The 16,359-nt window shown below is 55.1% G+C and overlaps 1 protein-coding gene across 3 annotated transcripts; it reads right to left on the bottom strand.

Moving 5' to 3' along the window:
* Positions 1 to 5,210: 5,210 nt before the first annotated feature.
* LOC130582696 (apoptosis-inducing factor 3-like) lies at positions 5,211 to 11,499 on the bottom strand. 3 transcript variants are annotated; one of them, XM_057381564.1, is made up of 19 exons: positions 11,462 to 11,499; positions 11,269 to 11,378; positions 11,059 to 11,168; positions 10,868 to 10,977; positions 10,394 to 10,438; positions 10,239 to 10,320; positions 10,000 to 10,112; positions 9,522 to 9,608; positions 9,228 to 9,319; positions 8,888 to 9,018; positions 8,215 to 8,330; positions 7,751 to 7,822; positions 7,357 to 7,420; positions 6,868 to 6,944; positions 6,670 to 6,787; positions 6,441 to 6,539; positions 5,991 to 6,066; positions 5,471 to 5,575; positions 5,211 to 5,347 (listed from the first exon to the last, which is right to left on the bottom strand). In XM_057381564.1, exons 2-19 carry the CDS (start codon positions 11,286 to 11,288, stop codon positions 5,305 to 5,307), a joined length of 1,560 nt encoding a protein of 519 aa, XP_057237547.1. In that variant the 5' UTR covers positions 11,289 to 11,378; positions 11,462 to 11,499; the 3' UTR covers positions 5,211 to 5,304. The 3 variants fall into 3 exon arrangements, with proteins under 3 accessions (XP_057237547.1, XP_057237546.1, XP_057237548.1); XM_057381563.1 differs by having other exon boundaries at positions 11,237 to 11,378; XM_057381565.1 differs by lacking the exon at positions 11,462 to 11,499 and having other exon boundaries at positions 11,269 to 11,394.
* Positions 11,500 to 16,359: the final 4,860 nt, after the last annotated feature.

Genomic DNA, 16,359 nt, shown 5'->3' on the forward strand with positions numbered 1-16,359 from the left:
GGTCAGCCGAGTTCCCGTGGCCACGCCCCCCGCGCCCGCCCATTGGTGCGAGCGCCGAGCGCTCACTTCTGATTGGTCRAGGACTTCGAGCAACTTCTCGGAATCGGGGCTGTGTCACCGGCCCCAGCGCTGGCAGGCACCGCCCGAGGGCGGGCGGGGATGGCTGGGCCGTGCCCGCGGCAATGCCGCGCCCCACCTGGGGCCCGCGGGAGGGTCGAGCSCCTTCGGAGCCGCCCTGCCCCCGCCGTCCCTTCACCCGCTTGAAAATGCCAACTCACAGCACGCGGGGCATGCCGGGAACACCCTTTCGCACTACAACTCCCGGCATGCCCCGCGGCGGGGCGGTCTCGCCCGTGTCCAAGGCAACCGCCGCCCGGCCGGGAGGGTGCCCTGCTCTGCCCCGGCGGGATGGGCGGGGCGMAGCGCTCGTCTCGCYTTCCCATTGGCTGAGRCKCGGGYCGCGCCGGGTCKCCATTGGCGGGAGCGGACGGCAATCGAGGCGCGGGGGCGGGATCGGCGCGCGCCGGCGGTGCCGGCCAGCGATTGGTCAGGGGGCGTGGCCRAGGGGCGTGGCCGGGGGGCGGCTGCGTCATGACTCCGCCAGCTGATCCGGGACGGAGCCGGCGCGCGGCGGGGGGAGGTGGCGGCACCGCCACCGGCATTGGGCACSACCGGGGCGGCACCGCTCGGGTGGCGGCGCCGGCGCTGGCCCGAGCCGGGCCCAGCCCAGCCGCGCAGGTGGGTCAGCCGGTACCGCGCTGGGACGGGCGATAAGGGTGGCCGAGCCCCTCGGGGCGCCCCCGGTGCTCCGGGGGTTGAGGGGAGCCCCACGGTGCCCCGTTAGGAAAGGTCACCTTTTCCCGGGGCAGGGCGGCCATGGGGGATGCGGCGCGGCGCGTTCCTCCCCGAGCTGCGCGGCGCCGCCTGGGCCGGGCGGCCTCGCCCCCGGTGTCGGTGGGGCGGGGAGCGGGGGTTGGGGCCGGGGCCCGTGCGCGTTCCCCGCGCCGTTGGGTCCCGGTGGGGCCGCCAGGGCCGCGGCCGGGCCCACCCCGCGACGGGCGGTGGCCGCCCCGGGGGTGACCTTCACTCTGGGACCGGACTGGGCAGACTTTGACCCTCGGCCGCTCCCCGCCGTGGGCACGGAGCGGAGCATCCCGGGCGGSGGACGGACGGGAGGGCGGAGGGGTGTCCCTGGGGGAGCGGAGGGAGCGGCTTTGCTGTAGAGCGACGTGGGGGGAGCTGCCTCTGTTAGCGGGGAGGAGGGAGTTGGTTTTACCGAGAGAGCAGACATTGGGGGAGGGGGGGTGACCCGGTTATACCGGGAGGGGGGCACCAGCTGGGGGCACAGTGTTTTTTATTAGCGGGCCGAGCTCCCACCGGGGCTCTTTCCAGAGCTTCTGGGGTCTGTCTGTGCTGAGAAGGGGTGGGTGGGAACCCTGTTATCGACAGGCACCCCTCCGATCGGCTCTCGGTGCTGGAGGGGCCCCCGGTGCCGGCGGGGCCGGTGGCTTCGGCGGCGGGTGCTGATTCACGGGCCGGCGGGGGTGGAGCAGGGCCGGGACCAGCTCGCTGGAATCCGGACCAGATGTACCCGGCACGCCAGGAATGCTCGGCATCCCCGCCGGGCCCCGCCGCCGCCGCTGAGCCCCGGCCACCGGCCCCGCACCGAAAGCCCCGCAGCCCTCGCCGCAGCACCCACCGGGGTTCGGCCTTCCCCGCTGCCCGCCCAGGCCCGGGGCCAGCCGGGGTCCCYGGTGCTTTTCGGGTGACGCTGGTGGGAGGATGCTGCAATGGCCCCCCGGGGGTTTCCCATGTTTCCCATTGCCATCTGTCCCCCCACCATGCCCAGTTTCCTATAGGGGTCCCAAAGCTCAATCACCAGCAGCCAAAACGCCAGGCGTTGCGGAAAAGGGGTTTTTCCCGGGCTGAGGAGGAAGCAGTGGGGTTGCACACCAGCCCTGTGATTGGTGTCCTCACCCTCCCGACAAAACGACTCAGAAAAGGGCTGAGCTCCCCCAAAATTCCCCCGCCGGTGGCTTGGCAGCAGCCGCCTGACAAAGTGTCTTCCCCGTCAGGAAGCGGCTGGCTCCCGTCCAGGTGGGACCCTGCCAGCGCTGATGGATGCCCGAGGTGAGCCGCTGGGAAAACGCCGTAACCCCTACCTGCAGTGGCCTCCCCGCCGCGCCGCCGGGCCCTGCCGGAGCAGCTTGCCTTATCTCTTGTTTTCCAGCAGAAATGGCCTTGGATTTCCCTGCCTGTCGCTCGTGGTTTAGGGCCGGCTGCAGGTGCTGGAGCTCACGCAGCACCTGCTATGGGAGCAGGGAGGAACGGGGACGKTTGGGGTTGGAGTTGTCTCTGGATTTCCTGCCATGGGTGGGATTTCAACCCTGGGGAGAGGACAGAGCGATAGATGAGGATCGGTGTCTGGGTGGGAAAAAGCAGCAGCTGTGGCTGCTGTGGGTGACAGCTCAGCTCAGCACAGTTCGATCCTGGCTCTGAAATGTGTGTTCCCTTCCCAGGTGCTGCCGTGCCACCCTGCTCCTGGCTAACCAGCACCAGTTCTTCAGTGGCAAGCTTTATGTCCTTCTCCAGTAACTAAAGCTGCCAGTTGAAGAACTGTTGAATGTAGCCACTCTCTTCTCGTCTCTGGGCCCTTGGATGCCAGCCAGAGCCGTGCCCTGAGCGACCGGGATGAGCCACTCCGCAGCGCCCTGTGGATTGGAGGGCTGAGGATGAGTCCAGCCGTGATGAAAAAGTCTCCTCACAGCCTCCAGAGAGAGCCTTGGCTGGAGGATTGCCAGGCAGCCGTGCCAGCAGGGCTGTCAAACAGTGTCCCCCACTCAGGGGGGTGGCACTGAGCTGAGAGGTGACTAGAGGAGATGGAAAGAGACATTAAACATTGTTCTGCTCAACTGTTCAGTTTTAGGAAGTTTGTTTCCTGGATCAGTTGGGGAAATGATGGGAGCTGCAGACCCTGGGGGGCAGAGTACCAGAGCTGTGCCCCCAGCTGATGACACTGTGGGGTCTGCAGGTGGATGGTTGATCCGTCAGGTCTTTTGGGTTTGTCCCGAGCCAAAGAGGTGAGCCAAGGCTGGGCGTAGCCCACAGGTCTGACCTGCTGCTGAGCTCAAGGCCTGGATTAATCCTGCAACATGCCAGGCAGTGGGATGGAGCCTGGGGAGAGGGCTGGCTCCACACCCACACTGCCCCGCTGTGGGTCGGGCCGGGCGCGGTGGGGCTGGACAGGGTGACTCAGGGCCGAGTCACGCACGGCCCTGGACGGCTGTTCCCGGAACCACTGTCCCTGGGAGGCCAGGCAGCCCTGGCCCTGCTCCATTGCCAGGATTCCAGGTATTTTGGAGCCACCAGTACTAAGAGGGGCCATGGTGAACTTTATTGGGCTCCTCAATGGTCTGGGCTCTGGCTGTTGGTGAAGAGAAGCAGGAGGCTGCCATGGAAGGAATGTGGAAGCTGCTCTGCAGGGCTGGAGRACCCCTGTCTTGCACTGAGTGAGAGGGCAGCTCTRGTGGCCCAGGAAAGGCTCCAGGGASCCTGTGCACCCCAGCATTTCCCACAGGACTGCTGGGACCACCAGCACCCAGGCTGCCTTGGTGGGTGGGAATCAGGGGAGTGTCCAGGCACTGCTGCTTGGGGCCCGCCAGCAAGAGCACAGCTCATCCCAGCTCCGAGGGCGGGCAGGGAGGAACAGCCCTGTGCTGAAATGTCTGCACAATCTCAATCTGCCTGCCCAGGCTGCAGCTGCCCAAGGCAGGGCTGCTCCCAGACTCTGGCACCCAGCAAAGCACAGAAGCCGCCTGGTGTCCATTAAGTGGTAGAAGTAGAATAAGTTTGTTGTCCTGGAGTCTTTCCTTCTTACATCAAGCTGCTGTGCGTGGTGTGTGCTTGCTGATGGCTACAAGGAGCTGAGTTTCTTTGTGGTGGTTGTCACCCAGAGGGAGTAGGACTGCTGAACGCCCTTGGATGAGTTCCTCCAGCTTGAGGCAGAGCCCGTCTCTTCCTCCACAGCTGCCCTGCTGCAAGTCCATACAAGCAGCTGGCACCTGCTCAGTGCCCAGCTCATCCTGGAGTGCATCGAGGGGCAGAAAATCATGAGGGGGTTGTGCAGGGTGCCTGAGGGCAGGGAGGAGCAGCTCCCAGACGGTGCTCCCCCTTCCATGCAGCACAGATTGATCTGGATGGGAGCTGTGTGCTCTGTGTGCCTCACAGGAATTGTGTAGATTTGTCAGGAAGGAACAACCCGTGCTGCTCAAAACCAGTTCTTTCCCCTGGTAAGATGTGGCTGTTGCAGAGCAGAGAGCAGAAGCACCAAATCTGCGGGGTCAGGAAATGCAAACCCTTGTATTTCAGGTCAAACTTGTGTGTGAGAAGGAGCCAGAGCACAAGTTTGGGTGTTTGACATAAAACCAGCACTGCAGAATCTCACCTGCTGAGCAGAGGGCTCGGGCTCTGGCTGTCCTGCACTTCATATACAACCAGAGAGGGGTTAGGCTGTCAGTGAGTGTCCCTGTGGGAACTTGCCCTGCTCCTGGGACTTACCCTTCCTCCTGCAAAGCCCCATGTGACTGGTGAGTAAGTGCAAGGTTTCCTGTAGAAAGYACAGCCTGACTCGCTGTTGCCTTGCAAAAATCTAGTAACTCTTTCCTCCAGCATCTGGCTGTCTCCTCCAAGCACCCAGCACTCAGGGGCACAGCAGGAAAGGCTGGATCTGGGATTTCTCTGCCAGAGGCTGGCTGCTCGCTGCAGCAGCTAATGCAATATTCAAGACAGCAGTGACACTGCCAGCAGGTGCTGCTGGCTCAGAGGTCGGGTGGCATCTCTCTGTCCTTAGGGGCAGGGTATTCTGTGCAAGYTCCTGCACACAGCTCACCTCGTTCCCAGCTGGGAGAGCAGCTTGTCTCGGGCACAGCTCCCCTCGCTGGGAAAATGTGTTTTTGCAAAGGAGAAGGTCAGCGTGACCGGTGTGCCAAATGAAAGCTCGCTGCCAACAGGGAAGGAGCAGGAGGAGCTGGTGGATCTCTGGCTGCTGGATTTGTGGATGTGGGGTGGCTGCTGCCAGCTCAGACCCTCAGCTGAGCCCCAGGCCATGGGCATCCTCCTCTCATCCAGCCCAGCWGATCACCAGCTCTGCTGTGCTTTACCCAGCACAAGTGAACAGCCAAGGGCTCTCTGCAAACACAATAAATGCTGGGTTCAGCTTTGCTGATGGTTTTATTTCTGCAGGGTGGGAGGATGTGGAGYTGTTACCGCTTGGTTTTGAGCCCCTCACAGGGGCACACACCAAGCTTAGGTTTGTACCAGCAAGGATATGTTGCCAATGTCACAGGCCCTGAAAACAAGAGGTAGGTTGGGGATTTGCAGTGACTCCTTTTGGTTTCGTGTCTCTCAGTGGGGTCTGCTGCCAGGGGGAACAGCACAGAGCCACCAGCAGCTCAGTCAGGATGTCACTTACTCTGCTTCTTCTTTGGAGATTTGTTTCCCCAAGTACAAAACTTCTGCAATCAGAGACACCATGGGGTCGCAGTTCAGGCTGGCAGCTGCAGTCACATGGCCGTCCCTGGAAGGGAAAGAGGAAGAATGTGGATCTTCTCAGTGCACACAGCTCAGCACAGCAGCATCCCCGTGGCACGGTGGACAGGCACCAGCTGTATTTCAGAGGGGTCAGGACAGGGTGGCTGGTGCTGCAGGATGCACAGGGACTCATGGCACATTGCCTGGCACTGCTGGGAGCTGGGCACTGAGCCTGGGAGCAGTGGGGCAGAGGGAGAGATGTGTCCCAGGCTGCCTGCCCAGCTGGTGTCACCATTTGAGTTCATCCTCTTCTCTTTTCCTGCCTTGCTTTGTTTTTTTCTCTGGTTCAGCACCCAGCCTTTAGTGAGCAGCCACGGCATGTGGAGCCTCTGTGGGATCACTGCAGGCTGTAAGGGAGAGGTCCTGTTCCCAAGGCATGGACTGGCCATGGATTCACTCACCTGATGTAAAAGATCAGGAATTTCTGTTGCTCCAGGCTGCCCTTCACAACAGTGTCCGTGTATCCATTCCCACAGCCTGTGAGAGAGAGCTTGCTCAGGGGGCACTGGCACGGCAGCTGCCACCCATCCCAGTGTGGGTGGGGACAGGGACTGGGGCTGGGACAGGGCTGGGGGGCAGACATGAAAGCCCTGGACAAGCAGAACTGACTGTCCTCAGTTTGGAGAGGGAAGTTCTTCCTCTGTGACCTCTAAACCACAATCATCAAAGAACAAGAGCTCTGGGTGACCTGCAGGCCCAGGGCTCAAACTCACCATGGCAGCCAGTCCAGAGCCTGAGCTGCTTCAGGTGACCTCTGCAAACACTGTGTGTTTAAAAGCCCAGAGCCAGCTGCTGTGTGAGCAGAGAGGCAGGGAAGGAGTTCTTCTATTCCCATCTCTGCCCACTCCTACCTGCATAGCGGATGCTTTTCCCAAGCAATGTGGTCCAGAAGTAAGGAACAGTGTGCAACTCCTTCCCTTTCTTCAGCATGTTTAGGGCAGCGCAGTGACCTGTGATGAACCAACAKTGGGGATATTTTTCTTGCAGATCCTCAGAAAGTATTCCCTGCCTCTCCTGCTGTYCCTTCTGTCCCATTCCCATCTCCAGGGGAGCTGGAAAGTGAGGTGGCTGTGTCCTCACCGTGGGCYTCGGCCACTTGTTGGTGGCGGATGCTGGACCTGTCCCCACCGAGCAGCGCTACCGGGAAGGTGACCACGTCCCCCGCAGCGAAGACATTCGGGATGTTGGTTTGCATGTGCTAATGGGACAAAAGGCAAACAGTGCAGTGGTGAGAGGGAAGGGATGGGGTGTGCCCTGGGGTGYTTGGCTGGCACTCACCAGATTCACCAGGATGGCACCTTTGTCATCTCTCTCGATGGAGGTRCCCTTCAGAAATGCTGAGTTGGGGGTTGACCCTGTGGRGAGAGGAGCAGGGACAAAATRCAGCAAAGTTCTGCAGGGACAGGCAGGAAATTTGGCCCCACAGCTCAGAGCAGAACACTTGGAGCAGTGACCTGTGCTTGGGCTGGTGCTGAGCCAGTTCAGGGGCCATAAARCCAGAGCCCAGGACACGGCACGCTCCGGGAACACAGCAGGGACCTGTGGAGCTCAGCATGAGCCAAAGGCACAGCAAGAGTGTAACCAGCTCCTTTCCTATGCCAAGTGTGTGCTCATGGGCTGCTGACTTTTCCAGGTGTTTGGGGCCAAGAGGAAAGGCTGGATGATAACAGAGTGGGAAAGAGGCTGCAGGGAATGGTGTCCTGGCAATGAACTGTGAGGCCCTGGGCTCGCTGGATGTGCTCCCCCTTTCCATTTGGGGTCTCTCACCTATTCCYACCACCACCACATCTGCAGGGAGAGTCTTTCTATTGGCAAGAACAGCCTCTGCGACCTAGGAAAGAAGAAAGGATCATTACCAAAGGGTTAAAACCTCTGTCCTAATTCCCACAGTCTCCCTGCTGCTTTGCTCTTTGCTGTCTTTTTTTTCTCCCCAGGTTCGGATCACCTTGTCCAACTAATGTGTTTTGCTGGGAATGTRAAAGAAAATCACACTGCTGTCCCTGAGACAGGAACACTGACTGGTGCCCTTTGAGCCCAGAGCTGTGTTCAGTGAAAAGGAAGGGAGGGTCTAGACATGGGAGAGGAAAGCCTGGGTTATACCTCAGCTTGGGCTTTTTTCCCCTRAAATTAGTGGTTCAGGGATCACAAAAGCATGACTGACCTTTCCATCCTTTCCTTTTAGCTCACGGAGTTCTGTTTTCATGTGGAACTTCACCCCTTTATTTTGCAGCATCTGAAAAGAACTGGTTTGAGTATTCATTAGGAAATTCCAGGCTATAAAAACAGCTGTACCCAGCCAAAAGCCAGGCAGGCAGCTCTGCTGCCGCTCCAGGCTGCAGGGAGGTTCCATTTGTGTCCCTGGCTGGCACAGGGAGCCYGCAAGCCTGGCTTTTCTCTGCAGCCCTGGTCAGGACTGGCGTGAGGATTTGGGGTGAAGAATGTGATGTGTGTGGGGAGGAAGGTTGGGAGCAGCCATGTGTGCAGAGCTCCTGGGTGAGCTGTGGGTGAGGACACAGGCTGGGCATGCAGAGTTGTGACTCAGCACAGGGGCGAGGTTTCCTGGGCTGATGTGGATCCCCGGGGCTGCTCAGATCATCCTAGAAATTAGCCCCAGGTTCTCCTCACCTTCATGGCAACACCTCCAACCTGAGGACCCAGGGCGTGCTGGAAAGGGAACTCCTCTCTTTCCACCACTGAGATGGTTCCAGCTTTGTCTGAGAGGAAGGCAGCCACCTCCATTCCTGCAAGGAAGAGGCATGCCCAAGGTAAGTCTGCTGCAAGCGTGAACCTGCACCCTTGGAAACCTTCTCCCCTTCCAGGAGAACAAATCTGATGTCCTGCCAGAGCTGAAGTGCTTTGCTGTGCATTTCTGTGCTGAGGTATTTAGCTCCCCCCATTCTTTGTTCTCGTGCAYACAGACCTGGATATTAAGAAATGCAAAGAAGAGCTCCAGGTTCTGYATAAAATATCTCCCATTCTGTGCCTTACCCCCTTGCTTTCCCAATGCTTCTGGGGAATCCAGYTCTTCTGGAGGACAGTGACCTTTTCATAAGGCACATTTCCCTCTGTCCATGTGCAGCAATTGTTTATAGCTCTCAAAGTTTCTGGCTATCAGAGGAAAGAATGAGTGTGTGCTGTGTAACACACACCCCCAGCAGCTMCAGGGCTCCAGGGAGGATTCCAGCTGGGTAAAATAAGGAACATCCCTTCCCTGAGGGCCTCTAATTAATGTGCACATGCAACAGGAGGGGGTTTCAAGGCTCTCACTGATGCTTTGACACCCATTCGAGGCTGGTACCTATGAATGAAGCTCCCACAATCACCAGGTTCTTCCCAGTTGCCAGCTCCAGGATCTTGCTGGACTCTTCTGGGGTTTGGAGCACACATACATTCTGCAAGTCTGCACCTGGGACTTTGAGGAAGCCAGAGCTGAAACAGAGGGAATCCAGCTGCATTTCATTATATCAATTAAGAAAAYTAAGAAAATTAAGAAAGAAYGAGTAGGGAGCACAAGCCCACGGCTGTGTCATTCCATTCTGCCCTTTCATYTCATTTCCTACCTCCACCTCCACATCCCAGTGCTGACCCATCTTGTCCTGCCTAAATTCCTGTGYGTGGCAAATGCTTTGTGCACTCACTTGCTGCCTGTTGCAATGAGCAGCTGGTGGTACTTCTGAGAGGACCCATCCATGAAGTGAACCTTCTGCTTCTGGAAATCCACTGACACTGCCTGCAGGAGAGAGGGGGCACAGATCAGTCAGGTACCTCTGGTCCTCTCTCTGTCCTGGCTGTGGCTCTGTGCCTCATTTCTGGACACTCAGGTGAGAATGTGGGGTCCTCTCTCCCACTTYCAGGTCCATCCATGCGCTGCACAGATCAGTGTTACACCCTCCCCATGGCAGGAGCAGGAGTGAGCTCAGCTACTCTGGTACCTCTTTCTCTGTCCAGAACTCTATGCCCTGAGCCTCGAGGAATTCAGGTTTCCTCAGGTAGACGTCCTCGGCTTTCAAGTTCATTTGCTGGAAACACAACAAAAATATGAAATGAAGCACCTCTTATGGGGAGTAATTCTCCTGAAGTGTTCACTGGCAAGTCAGTTTGCAGAAGAGGTGAATTTTACATCAGTAAATCACTGCTCTCCACACTGCCCCTTCCCCAACACCTTGTGCCCCCCTCAGAAAAACCATCAAACTCTAGTGGGAAGAACTGAATAAATAAAAGATAAAAGCGTCAGCTTATTTTGACTCTGATCCAGGACTTCCTGGGAGTAAGAAGATGTTTTCTGGAAATAATAAATACCCTGTTCCTTGTGGATGCCTCAGYTTTGCTCACTCAGTTACTCACAGCCCTGAGAGTGGCCCATGTCACACGTGGTGCCCAGGCACAATCCTGCCCCTGCCATACACGAACCTTGCTCAGTTTGGATTTGTCATAGGGAACATGTTTCTCGTTGGTGGCCATGATGATCCTGCCAGTGAATCCCTCCTGGCGAAGCGTCTCTGCACACACCAGRGCAGCCACACCTACAAGAGATGCTCATCTCAACCCTCAGACGTGTCACTGTGGAGGAGGAGGAGCAGGTAAATCCTCCCTGGAGAGGAGAGTGGCAGCTCCCAGCCTGTGTGGAGGGGGCAGATCCCTTCACTGACCTCCCCCCAGCAGCAGCATCGTGTTCTTGTTGAGGAGGCACCTCCTGCTTGTGTCCTTCACCCTCAGGCTGTTTTCAAGGTCCTGCAACAAAATGCAAAATGCTGAAGTCACAYGCAGTCCCAAGTGCTGCAGTGACAGCAGGTAAGGTCAGTACCTTCTTTTTTGCTGTAATAAACACCTTTCCATCTTCCACTGTTACCTGAARGAGGGAAAGGAGAGGGTGTTTAAATGCTGCATCCAGGAGGCTGTGGTAGGAGCTCTCCTGGGAGATCCTGGTCCAGTGTGCCATCTGTCTCTGACTCTGATCTTGGATGTCACATGGTTCTGAGGAGCTCATGAGCTTTTCTCCTCATCCCAAGAGCACTCAGGAAGAGCAGCAAATCCTCTTTTTCTTTTCAAAAGCACTTGTGCTGGCTGTGAGTGATACCAGGATCTGTGGCATCACCTTTGATTGAAATGAGCTTTAGGGGCAGGGAGTTACATGATCCCAAGAAATCATCCCAAGGATCATCCCTCGTGTTGACAGAGCTGAGGTCAGGACAGGGGGCTTTCAGTTGGTGTCAGGGACAYGGAGCTTGGGAGRGGCACAGAGGAGATGGCCCCAGRTGRGASGAGGACAAGAAGTCACCTTAAAGCGAGAGATACAGTCCAGAGCAGGGTATTCCTCAATGTCCCCAGTCCTGATGTTAAAGCAGGCRCCGTGCCAGGGGCAGCGCAGCCTCTCCCCTCTCAAGACCCCTGCAACAGAACCCCTCCAGCTGAGCAATGAGAATCAACCTCCACAACGTGGTTATTTTCCCTGCCCCGAGCTGCAGTTACCTTTGCTCAACGGGGCACCATAGTGGGGACATTTGCTGCCCAGAGCACAGAATTCCTTCCTGTTCCTCACCAGCAGCACTGGGTAGCCGGCCACCATCACCTCCAGGAGCCTGGGAGAGAGGGGGACAGGTGGGCACAGAGCCATCTAAACCACCCACCACCACCCCCAGGTACTCACTGTCCATCCCCAACATCGTCCTCCCTGCAGACCTCAGCGGTGATGGTGTCATCGCTGTCCATGCCGGTGGCTGCTGGGAGCACGTTGATGTCAGGCACTCAAGGGGTCCCAAATCTCCAAAGCAGCATGAAAAACCCTCCAACTGGTGGAAAACACCCCTTTATTAACTTTGTGTCCAAACCCAACACTCGTTCATCTTCCCTTTTCTCCTCTGGCTTAACCCACTTCTTGTTTTCAGCCCCGTGTCCCATTAAACTCAACTGCAGCGCAGGGTGAGTGAGCAGATGTGATTAATAGCTCTTGCAAACAAATATAATTATTTACAGGGAGGTGCTGCTGCCATATCCCATGTCTCCCACAAATTGGGTTTAAAGAGATGCTTCAGCCTCTCCAAAGCCTCTCCAGCGTTTAAGCAGAGATGTTATTCATGGTAATTGCCGTGAAAAAATTAATCCCTGCCCAAAATGCCTCCTGGGCTAGGAAAGAGTCAAATCCCTGGTGTTCTCCCTGCCTTAGGATGCATTGAGAAGCTGATTAAAAATCTCACTCTTTATTTTGGAGGGGGAAAAAAAGTGAGAAATGGAGMAGAGGAAGGTCATTCAGGATGGGTTTCAGTCAAGGGTGGTGCCTTGCTCCTGCAAATCCCCACTGCACCGCTGCCCCAATCCCAGRTCCTTTAGAAGAAGCATCAGTGGGTACTCACCTGGTCCAGCCAGGGGGGTTCAGCCACCGTCCCCAAGTCAGAAAGCCACYACTGCTGCCGTCTGTGACTTTCCCTTGTGAGGTCACACCCTGGTGTCTCACCACAGGAGCTCTGCCCGCTGCCAGCCCACGGCTGGTGATGCTGTCCCCAAGTTGCACAATGTCCCCATCCATCAAGAGATGCAGCTCCTGGCAGCAGCCACCTGCCAAGCAGTTTTATCTGATTTCTGCAATTGGCCTGGGCCTAATTAAGGTTATTTTGTTGGGGTTTAGAATTGCAAAAGAATTGAGAGCACGTAGGATTTATGGCACAGGTGTGGTGTAAAGATGGGGTGCGTCATAGGCAGCATAAACACAAACTCTAGGGGATGCAGCGATATCCCAAGGTGCCTTCTCCTTTCCCCTYTTACTGGTGGAAACCACTCCAGCTCAACAAAACATATTTTTGCAGCACTACTTCTTATATATTTAARCAACATTTAAAATACTTTAATTTCATCTTTTGGTAGGATTTTTCTCCATTGATTTCAAGGAACATGAAGTGTTGAGCATCTCTGCACATGCCTTACAGCCCAGCTCTGCTCCTGGTTCAGTCACTGATGTCCAGGAACATGATCCCATCATCCCTTGGTCCATGAAGGATGGTACAGAGTGGGGTGATGCTTGCTATGCTATTTTTACAACAAAGTGGGAGTTGCAAAAAACCGGGAGTAACACCTACACTGTTTGTGTCTCCTCTTGTTCTTATCTCTATTTCACAGTCAGTATGTTTCACAACTTAAAATATGCCTCAAAAATTAAGGGGGGAAAAGTTCCTAACAGCGTGCTTCCATCATCTCCCTTGCAGAAGAGGAGATCCACAGGGATCAGCTTCCTGCCAGCGGCACGTTCCCAAATCCAGCAGCAGGGGGGATAAAAATCCTTTGGTGGGGATGACCCAGAGAAGAAGGCACGTGCAGGATGCTGGATAAACAYAGGCTGGATTATTTGGGAAGTAGTTCAATTCATGGGACTCTCCAAGCCATGAGCACCCCTTCCTTCAGGGCAGGACATCGGGACCATGCTGTGTCCAGATAATCCTGGCCCATGGGCTCTGCACACCTACGATGGGCACAGGAATGAGGGATTTTCTCACAGCACCAGTGAGCAGCTTCTGGGCTCTGCCCTCCTGGCCAGGAGCCTGAATGTGAAGCAATTTGGCTGCCAAATGTCCGTATTTAAACTCTCTGTAATTATTCCCCAGAAGCGCGTTCCCACGTGGAGGAGCAGCAGCCCTCGCTGAGCRTTCTCTGACTCAGCAGAAATGGCTGGAAAACGTTTGCTCACGGCTGGAAATCAGCAGTGAACGGGCAAAGGGGCAGGTACAGAGGTGTGCAGCTTTGGGATGAGGCAGGTGGAGCTCGATCCTGTGCAGGAACGTTTGCACTGTGAGGTTGAGCAGCAGATTTGGCTGCTGGATCCTGATGGATGCTGCTGGATGCAGCGGAGAACCCAGGGAAAGCTTTTGAAAAGTGCAAAGGAAGAGGAAAAACAAAATGCCTGACAGAGGCAAAGATGATAGAAAGGATATAGAAAAGGTGATAGACAAAGGATAGAAAGTGGAAAGMGATGTCGAGGGAAGGTTTGGGCTGGCTGCAAGGATGTGAGAGTGTGTCAGGAATACACAAAACACCCTCGAGGGATGGGGATGGGATTGGAGGCAGATTTTCAGGAAGATGCTCTGTAAACACCTTCTGGCCCTTTGTTAGATAAAACAGAGGTGGTTACTCGGAGGGTTTTAGATCTTTACTTGTGACACATATGAGGATTAAACAGAGGAAGGAAGAGAAGAAAAGGAAGTGGTGGTGCTTCCAACCACAAAGAAAGCCCAGGTGGGCATCWGGGCAGATCTGCCACCCACACTGCTGCTGACTCACAGGAGCTGCTGAGCTGACCTTGGAGTTTATTAGAAACCTTTATTTCTGCTGTGTTTCCCCAGTGGTGCTGGCCCTCCAGAAAAATCAAGTTTAGAGGCRAAGATTTAAGGGGTGTAACTTTCCTCCYTTCAAGTTTCCACCCCCATCAGCTGGTGCAGCACATTTTTTCATGTCATGGCTGTGTGGATGCATCTTTTTCCCACCTTTCCCCCTGCCCCACCAGACCTGCTGATTTTAATGAGCAGCACCCACAGAGTCAAATCATAGGAAAACTGCTCAGTGGCAGGAAGAGGAAGCGAGGTGAAACCTGCAGCAGAGCTGAAGTGATTAATGGGGCACTGCTYTCAGAGCAGCTTGGTTTGTGATATTAATAACGAGAGAATTCAGGAGGGAACCTAACCTGTTCCAAGCTGYGGAGCCGGCGGCAGCAGGAGATTCAGTGGGGAAGATCCTGCRCTTGTATTTGTAAAAGAGGAGGAATTGAGTGGGCTCAGAAGGTATGATGCTGGATGAGCTGGGTGTAAGGGCTGGGATGTGCTTCCTTCTTGGAGGACTCCTTCTTAAACTGTCTGAAATGCAAAACAAACAAAAAACGCATGTAATCATAAATGCATCGTAAGGTAATCATAAAGCACATACATATTAATCAAAAATTACTTAAGCTTGAGACTAGTGAATTAAACAGAAAAAAATATTTATCCCACAAGGGAGGAAGAGAAGGAAAAGGAAATGTTTAATGGGAATATATTTGCTTACAGGGTAAGAATAATTATATGTGGTGTTTCACATTTTTTTCCTAAGCATTCATGTCTGGTATGGTGAGAGATGGGATACAGGTCTGGCAGACACCTGGCACCACTTYTCCACAGTGAACATTGGAAAAGGAAAGAAGGAACCTGAAACTTTACTAACAACAGCTCAGAAAGTCAAAAAATTTGGGGCATGTCAGCTGTTGGAATCAGAGGAGAGCTCYAAGGAGCTGCCCATGCTGCTGTGCTTGAAGGGGTTTTGCCAATCAATGTGTTCTCAATGGAATTTTGTTCATCCCATGGCATACCTGTGCAAGTGGAGTGAGGAGAGAGCACATCCTTCGTGCCACTGGATGATGACAGCTGGTCCAGCCCAAACCCATGAGAAACAGCTGAGCCTGCAGCATCCTTAGGGACACTGCTGTCAACACAAGTTTCTCCAAAAGGTYCCTTGTGCCAAGCCCTGAGGAAAAAAATAAAATCTTCCAGTCCTGGGAAAAAGGAAAAAGGCCAAAAGGAGAGCATCCAGATCAACCTGTCCTGGGGCCATTTATCATGTGGGCAAAGCAGGCTCTGCCTGGGTGGTTTGGGGAGCATTCCTATATGCCAGGCTTTTCACCACACTTACAGAGACTGAAATCCCTTTCTCCCTTGTCTATGGCAAGTTCTACCGGGACAATATCCAGGTTCCACATCAGGAAGGTGCTTCTGGCTGGAAGGGGTGGATGCTCAAGTTTGAATTGGTTTCAGCTCTCTCCACAGCTGCCTCTGCAATGCCTGGGCATGCTTTGCCATGYAGAACCTGCATTTTTGCACAGTAGATCCTTTCATAAGTGTGGAGTTACAGACTTCCTGAATTGAGATGTGGATATATAAAGCATTCCTACATCATCTGACTTCTTATGGCCTAAGCAGACAGAGTGGTGACACAGTTTAGAGAGGGATGCAGACAACAGCTAATTAAAATTTGGAAGCCAAGCTGCTTGATTTGTTTTGAGCTCTTGGACTCCTCAGATTATTTCAGGTGTGAGCCAAGTCTGGCATTAGGTGAGCAGATGGGTTTTATGACTCCCTGGATGCAGAGAGGCAGATTAAGGGAGGGAGGYTTTCCAAAACCAGGAGCATAACTTGTGCCTGGCTCCCACATCTATTGGCTGCGCTGAGTCCTCTGTGGCATTTGGGAACAGAGTGGGCTTCTCCTTCTGGAAAAGCACACCGAAATCCCCATCCAAGAGTAGCTGGGGAGCATCTGGGGGGCACAGAGTTTATCTGGCAGAATTCCTATGGTGAATTATCACTCAACTAGCAGCTTTTTATTGTRGAAAATGGCACAGATCTCTCAGATGCCCTGCAGAGAAACTCCAGCCTCGGAAAGGGAGACAAAAACGATTGTCCARCTACTGAATAAAATTCCATAACCTCGATTTACACCCCGAGTGCTGCTGGAAAACCCCCGCCATGGGATTAGCAGTGGCATTATGGGATGGACCTGGGCACGTCCTTGCTGGTATCTGCAAGGAGTCCCCTGCCCTGCTGGGAACAGGCACCGGCAGCGACCCGGTACCAGGCTGAGCTGTCTCTCCGCAGAAAATGAGGTCGTTTGGGGACAGTCAGAAAACTTCTGGAAAWTTGGGTGAAAAAGGCACTATCTCCAAATAAGGTGTGAATGTAAAATCGGATCGAGCTCGCGGTTCTCCGGCGGGCGTGCAGGGACCTCTTGTGGCAGCTGCGCCCGGGAGCTCCCGTCCCTGCTCGG

Source organism: Malurus melanocephalus, unplaced genomic scaffold (genome assembly GCF_030028575.1).
Source record: "Malurus melanocephalus ecotype Western Australia unplaced genomic scaffold, MMel_1.1 scaffold_515, whole genome shotgun sequence".
Taxonomy (NCBI): domain Eukaryota; kingdom Metazoa; phylum Chordata; class Aves; order Passeriformes; family Maluridae; genus Malurus; species Malurus melanocephalus.